Raw genomic sequence first — 7,500 nt, 5'->3', positions numbered from 1 at the left:
CCTCCCCTTCTGCCTCGTATATGCAAAGTGTAAGTAAACTTTTTAAGAAGTTTTGTACCATCTTTCGACGGGGAGGAGAAATCCTAAAGTTATTGATTTCTAATTTAGAAGGTTAGTCTCATACTACCAGCCCTTGCCCTGCCCCCCCCCCCACCCCTCCTGCAGTCTCCCCTCCCCTCCCTTGCGTATAAAAGGTTCGCAGAGCAGATGGCGGCAGAAAATGGAAAAGGTGAAATTGTACAAAATGGATAAAAATATCATGTTGAATAAAAGTAGCTGCCTGAAAATAGGAGGAAAAACTTTCGAATTTCGTAAGATTGTCATAATATGGATAAAAATTATGTTGTTGAATAAAAGTAGTTGCCAAAAAAAAGTCGGGAAAATTATTTCAAATTTTGGAAAATTATAATAGAATTGATTAGTTATTTTAAGATTGTGATAATATGGATAAAAATTATGTTGTTGAATAAAAGTAGTTGCCAAAAAAAGTCGGGAAAATTATTTCGAATTTTGAAAAATTATAATAGAATTTATTAATTATTTTAAGATTGGGATATCGATAAAAATTAATTGGTAAATAAAAAGAGTTGCCCAAAAAAGTCGGGAAAATTATTTCGAATTTTGGTAAAATTATAATAGAATTGGTAATTTAAGTTATTTTGTTTAAGAACAGAATCGTACTGTTGAAAAGATATCGGAATTGGATAAGTATTGGGAGAAAATTGCTTATAAAATCCAGCTTTAAAAAGAGATGTTAGAAAAGACAATTGTCGGGTATTATTCTGTTTAGGAGAATTGGGATGGAATCTTGACTTAGAAAGTAAGTAATAAAAAAACAAATACCATGCGTCTATCATTATATACAGTATATATATGTATATATATATATATATATATATATGTATTATATATATATATATATATATATATTTGTATATATGTTACATGTGTATGTGTTTTATATTATACTGTGTATATATATATATATATATATACACATACATACATACATACATACATACACACACACATACCCTATGTAATGTGTGCGCCTTTGTTTTTATGTATATATTTGCAATTTCTCTCTCTCTCTCTCTCTCCTCTCTCTCTCTCTCTCTCTCTCTCTCTCTCAAATCATTTTTCAGTGTCTGAAGATAGAAAGATGGCCGGTAAAATGAAGGCTAGAGAAAAGGAATGCTGTGGAGGAAGAGAGAAGGAAGGACTAGGTAGGGTCATAGGGTTGTGGGTCGGCCTGGGTGGAGGGACGGGTGTTTGGGTTAGCTCATGTGGGGAGCCGTTGTAAGGACCCAGGTGTCTCTGACAGGCTGTCGAGTGCAGCAGGGTAGATCGCTGACTTTGGGTGAGAAACTTAGCGGCAACATTCAACGAGAAATAAAATTGAGTTTGGAGGGAAAGGGAAAAGGCCAGATTTGATATGTGGAGAGAGAGAGAGAGAGAGAGAGAGAGAGAGAGAGAGAGAGAGATCAGATGTGTTTTCTGGATCTCACGATCCCTTTCAAAAAGTTTTATTTCCCCCCCTTTTTTTTTGTTACTGTTCACCTTTGGTATTGGAGAGTGTTGGCTACGTTATAGTATTAGACACGTTTGCTTTTTCTTTTTTTATTTTGAATTTATTGTTTGTTAAGTTCAACAACGGTTGTCATTGTGTTTTGCCTGTACAGAAAAGACATTGTAAATGTTTACCAGAAAAAGTATGAAAATGTACTTTGGGTTTATTGTATGTACTCTTCTTTATATAATATTTAGCCAAGGCTTCTATATTATATTTTTCAAATAAGGATTTAATATAGAAAGAGATGTTCTTTTTTTTTGGTATAATGATAGAGAATTATTTGGATTCTTTTTATAGAAACTCCAGTCTTTTTGTTAGTTTTTTTTCAATTTTCTACTTCAATTGACATTCAATAGCTCTATACATTTATGCATTTTACGTTTCGTATGAACATCTGCAACTTTCAGCCTTTGTAATGAGAGGAAAACTATTTTTGTGTAATGTCACTATCCCTTGCCTCTGCCATTCATGATCTGCCTTTAATCAAATCTCCGATGGATTTCCACGTACACAGCCAGGTGCTACCAGAGTTGCCAGAAGGTTTAGTCTAAAAAGCCCCAAACAACCCAAAAATCACCATTTCAACAAATATATATTTTTCTGATCACGTAGGCTTTGCTAATAATGAAATCACTTACTATAATTCATATAATTGCGAGTAAACTAGTTGCACCAATATGAAGTTTTACTCATCGTTGTTTCTCGTCATGGATATTTGTACAGAATATCCCCCATCAGACACCCAAAAATCTCCAAATCTAGGAATAAATCCCATATATGGCAACACTGGGTGTTACGCAGCAAGAGCCCGTTTCGAAAGACAAATCTCCAAGCAACTAACCATTCTCCTTCCATTTGTATGTATGTGGTACTTCATAAATAACTGAAACTGTTAATTGGCTGCCTATATTCATAGGAACTATTTCAAAGCTACAGTCTATATAATAAGCTCCCACTAAACATTCTAATAATTGAAGACATTAAGGCTTTCAAGAGGAAACTGAAGACTCTTATTTAAACAGTCTTACAACAGTGACAATTTAACAGTAAATGAACAATACGTGATCCGAAACGATAAATACTCTGAACGAACAAGGTAAAACGAAAGCGGAGGTCTTGGAGAGAGTGGGGTTCTCCTGCTGTATGGGACCGGAAAAGCAGCCATCTAAGTAAATTCTATAAAAAATATCATGTGGACAAGTGAAACGCGCTCTCCATCTTTTAGGTAAATGAATTATAGGCTGAAACGCGATGTAGAATTTAAAGTGGGCTGTCATACTCTCACCGTTTCTTTAACCCGATTTTGATATAATTTATCTATGTCAAGTAATTCTTGAGAACCGCTTTGCCACTGTATTCTGTTTTCCAAATTACGTAACGGAGATTATGAAATTCAATCTTAAATGAGATGTACAGGTGGACACTGGAATTCCTGCCACCCTCATTCTGAGGAAGTGCACCCCCGTATTTAGCCCCACCCACTACCTCTACCATCTTTACCCTGCAGTAAGTGTGTGGCAAGGTGTATTTCCTCAGTGATATGCGCCAGGAATTTCTTTGTCTAACTGCACAAGTAACTATTACGGATACTGAAATTCCTTCCTATCTGAAATCTCCATTAGTAGGAAATTACATGGTTGATTTCATTCTCGCCTTGCTAGCGCGAGGGCATAGGTCAGAGGTCTTGCGGTCGTGCATCTATTGACCTAAGATGCAAAGTGAGTACCTGGTAGTTAGATGACTGAGGAGTTTCAGCCTGAATGGTGATGATATTGGAGTAGCAACTTCATACGAAAGACGTACCGAGGACGGGAAAAGAATAGTAACAAGGCACCAAAAGAGTTGGAAGACCCAGGCCTACATGGCTGAGAACTATGAAACGTAAAGTGAGAGTTGATGAGTGGAGAAGAATTGGATTAAAAGCTCAAAATAGAGAGGATTGGCAAAATATAACCGAGGCCCTTTGCGTCAATAGGCGTTAAAGATGATGATGATTATGATAGTTGAGTTTTATAATATATATATATATAAATATATATATATATATAAATAAAATGATACTTCTATCACTAACAATCTTGGTTTATAATATTTGAAATATCTCTCTCTATAGCTGAGTGATCTAAATAATTTAATTTTTATCGTTATTTTTATTGGTCACAGGTTTGAGTCCATGGTCGTGTAAAAATATTTATCATTAAAGAATTTTCGCTACGGGTCCGATATTCCATGGCAGAGCGAATTCGTTATATATATATATATATAATATATATACAGTATATATATATATATATATATATACAGTATATATAAAATATATATCAAAGCAAATCGACGAAAATCTCCCACATCACCAATTCTCACTGATCATAGTGGTGATGAAAACTGACCAAATCCCAGACACGAATTGACATCTCTGAGGCCTTTTTTCTGCAGTGGAGTAGAAAATGCTGCATTTTATATATATATATATATTGGGAGTAAATATTTTTTTTCTCCTAAAACTTATTTTACACAGTTAAAAAACCTTAATTTTAATCGGGAAATTCTCCGTAAAAATATACGGTTCGCAGCTGTATTTTTAGTGATACTGGCGACCGTAATATTTACCCTACTTTGTTATTATCTTTCACTAGTTGGTGACCGTAATATCAGTCCTTAACGTCAATACTATATCCTGTTTTAAAATGGTTAATGCCTGACAGCATTTATTCCAGGATTTTTACCGTTTGACGGGAAATTCTTAAGTGTACGAGAGATACTGAGCAAAGGGGGTTGCGAGTTCGGAAGGGGGGGGGGGGGGGTGGAGAGAGAGCAGAGAAGTCGGAGTGGTAATCCTAAAGTGAATTCTTAATTCAAAACGAGTTACTAGGGGACCCCCTTTTGACATTGCGTACCTCTTCCCACGAACCTGTTTATGAAAGTTGGTGTCGCAAGTTCGTAAGTGAGGTGACTTACCTTTGCAAACTTCATTTGAGATGATTAACTCCGAGTTTTGGAAAGTTTGGGCTCCTTTTAATATACTCAAAGCTTGTCTTCTACCTGCTTTAATTGTCAACATCCTGTGTTGTTGATGTCTGCCGTGTCGCTCTGTCTGGTCTGGGCACTCTCTCTGGGATGTACTCTTTTGTTATTGTTGTGATTTCTCTGGGATTTTGTTTTTTTATAACTTTCATACCAGTGGTTATTGTTATATTGTTTCAAGTATTCAGATATTTTCCTGATTTTTTTAACTGTTTTAACGTTTTATGACTTCTTTCGTAGTTTTATTCATGAATTTTCAAATCCATTTTTTTTAATGCAAGGTATTTTGATAACATTCGTAACCTCTGAATTTGATGAAGCCCAGTATGAATATTTGATTGTGTATTTGCTGGAAAATATCATTAACTAGAAATTACAAATTATTCATATGTTTGTGTGCTGGTTTTTTGCATACGAATTTTTTGTTGTTTTTATCTATAGAATATTTTTCTCTTATCTTTTCACAGACGATGAATTCGACCCAGATTTTCGTTCTCAAACAATGCACATCAGGAATCCGGTGAATATTTTTATCTATTTATCTTTATATATATATATATATATATATATACATACATATATATATATATATATATATATATACTATATTCAAATAAGCCATATATATTTTTGATACATTAATGTCTGGATTCTCTTAACGACCTAATGAATTATATTTTGTAAGTAATGAATGATAAAGTAACTATACATATTTCATGTAACATCTCTGAGTTATCTGATTTTCTCCAAATGTGTCATGTTTATAAGTCTCTCAAAACTAAAACCCCATGAAGACTTAACAATGGAAAACCCACGTATTTAGATAACACAATTACCATAGTTCTGAAGATAACTATCCAAATTTGTTATCGAAAGATATCAAACTGCCCTTAAAACAAAGATATTCAGATTAACGAGGTTTGACCCCGTTTACGGACACCATTCTTTGAAACCTTGTAATATCTCTCTCTCTCTCTCTCTCTCTCTCTCTCTCTCTCTCTCTCATTTTATAATCATCGAAAATATAAATTTATGGAGTTGTATGTCAGTATATGCGTATTTATCTTTTTGTGTGTGTGTGTGTGTATATATATATATATATATATACAGGTATATATGGAATTATATATATATATATATATATATATTGGGATGAAGTCGCTATCCTGGCAGTGACCTATCACAGTTGACGAGGTACCGGTACTTTGTTGAAAATAAAGTATTGTGTTTTATACCTTGCTTGTTCAACCTCGCTATCGAATCGAATCCTTGCACTGTCTCGTAAGCAGGCCATACACGCAGAGGATTGGCGCGCTGATTTCATGGTGATTGGCGCCGCTATGGCCTGTCCTCTCATCCTGTCAGCGTGTTTGACCGGACAGGCCAAACCCGTCGCGATTGGCAGACTATGGCCTGCCAGCCAGTCTCGTGCGTGTGTGGGCACGGTCTACCATGCTGACAGGGTTGTCTCACCTACTTGACACGTACAATATTCCATACTTCGTCCCTGGATCGGAACACTTTTTATATTTTAAAGATAAACTGATTGCATTCCACACGTTTGTAATATTAGTGTCTGCAACCTTGTAAGCTAAGGTTGAAGGGTTAGGGGGAGCCTCTAGGTCTCTATATATTGAGTCATCAGCAGCCATTGCCTGGCCCTTCCTGGTCCTATGTTGGGCGGAGGGGGCCTTGGGCGCTGATCATGTGATATATGGTCGGTCTCTAGGGCATTGTCCTGCTTGATAGGCCAATGTCACTGTCCCTTGCCTCTGCCATTCATGAGCGACCTTTAAACCTTTTAAACCTTTGATGTATCGAATGGTGGTTAACTGCAAACACACCTACGTGCACATAGTCTGTTTTTTTTTTTTTTTTTTTTTTTTTTTTTTTTTTTTTTCAAAATAGAATTTAATTCTCAAAATGGCTTGGATAGTTATCTCAGTACCTTAATGGCAACTGTAATGTGAAAATGAAATTACTTTCTGTTTCGATTACTTAACACTATCAAATTTAACGTCATTACTCGACTTCCTATTTTGTGCAGAGTAGTTTCCATTAATTTTCTTACTGTTGCTGAAGTTTGCTTTGTTAAGTCGTCCATGGAAGAAAAGAGCACTCTCGCTCTCTCTCTCTCTCTCTCTCTCTCTCTCTCTCTCTCTCTCTCTCTCTCATTTTTGAACTCATTTCCTCACTGGGCTATTTTCCCTGTTGGAGCCCTTAGGCTTATAGCATCTTACTTTCCCAATTAAATGAATATGTATATATATGCATCTCATTCTATATATTTAGCCGTCATTTTGACGGGTCTCGTACACTAGTGTATGTATATACACACACACACACACACACACATATATATATATATATATATATATAATGTTCTGTTATGATTTAATTAACGTTCGCATTCCTTATCATTTCCGGAACAGTTCGGGAGTGAAATTCCTGGAGGCGGACCGAACGATTCCATGGATGTCGATGATGCAGCGTTCATGGAACAGCTGCCAATGCCGCCATTGATGAAGTAAGTGGTTTTCTGTCTTTTTTTTCGAATGTAATCTTTTTTTTTATTAGTAGTTTATTTTTCATGTTAAATTTTTCATTTATTCACTTATTTTTAATTTATTCTTAACATAATTGTTAGTTTTTAGGTTTACCGAATGTATTTTTTTTTATCGGTAGGTTAGTTTTTAGGTTTTAATTTTTCATTTATTCAATTTTAGTTTGTTATTAACTTATTTATTATTTTTTAAGTGCACCGAATGTATTTTTTTTTTATGGGTAGCTTATTTTTTAGGTTTTAATTTTTCATTTATTCACTTATTTTTAGTTCATTCTTAGCTTATTTTTTTATTGTTTAAGTTCAACTTTTTATTTATTCACTCTTTTTATTTTATTCT

The 7,500-nt window shown here is 34.8% G+C and overlaps 1 protein-coding gene across 1 annotated transcript in view; it reads left to right on the top strand.

Moving 5' to 3' along the window:
• Window positions 1-7,500, top strand: part of LOC137651461 (Fanconi anemia group J protein-like) — a 353,545-nt gene that overhangs the window by 160,554 nt on the left and 185,491 nt on the right. The window contains 2 exon segments of the mRNA XM_068384686.1: window positions 5,065-5,117; window positions 7,030-7,124. Coding sequence (XP_068240787.1) covers window positions 5,065-5,117; window positions 7,030-7,124 — 148 coding nt within the window.

Source organism: Palaemon carinicauda, chromosome 13 (genome assembly GCF_036898095.1).
Source record: "Palaemon carinicauda isolate YSFRI2023 chromosome 13, ASM3689809v2, whole genome shotgun sequence".
Lineage (NCBI taxonomy): Eukaryota > Metazoa > Arthropoda > Malacostraca > Decapoda > Palaemonidae > Palaemon > Palaemon carinicauda.
Note: the sequence above shows the minus strand (reverse complement) of the source record. Positions and strands in the feature narration are given on the sequence as shown.